The 362-nt window shown below is 38.7% G+C and overlaps 1 protein-coding gene across 1 annotated transcript in view; it reads right to left on the bottom strand.

The window, feature by feature from the left end:
• Positions 1–362, bottom strand: part of LOC109295861 (E3 ubiquitin-protein ligase RNF213-like) — a gene marked incomplete at its 5' end in the record, with an annotated part of 58,636 nt that extends 58,274 nt beyond the window's left edge. Inside the window, one exon of the mRNA XM_019514963.1 lies at positions 158–362. Coding sequence (XP_019370508.1) covers positions 158–362 — 205 coding nt within the window. The remainder of the gene's footprint in view (positions 1–157) is intronic.

Below are 362 nucleotides of genomic sequence, written 5' to 3'. Positions count from 1 at the left end.
TTTTCCTTCGCATACAATACCCACCTCCAGTTTTCCCCAACTGGTTTTTAGGGGGGAAAGGTGTAGCTTACGTACAAGAAGATGCATTCAATGCAATTTCAAATCAATATTTTTATTTGCCAGGTGACATATTCTCACACACTGGACTCCAGCTTACCTTCTAAACAGAGATTAGAAGCTATGAACATGCAGCGATTGATGTAAACATCTGGACCATCAGACTTGTAAATCATTTCATACTTTCCCTCTTTCTCACCATCTATATAGTATTTGTAGGCAATGTGCTTATTCAAGTTGTCTTTGGAAATAAGAACATATCCTTCAAAGAGGTGTCCATGCTCTTTCAGGTCCCTGTTTAGTAC

Source organism: Gavialis gangeticus, unplaced genomic scaffold (genome assembly GCF_001723915.1).
Source record: "Gavialis gangeticus isolate Ggan-Ray unplaced genomic scaffold, GavGan_comp1, whole genome shotgun sequence".
NCBI classification, from domain to species: domain Eukaryota; kingdom Metazoa; phylum Chordata; order Crocodylia; family Gavialidae; genus Gavialis; species Gavialis gangeticus.
This window is presented reverse-complemented; position numbering and strand designations above follow the sequence as displayed.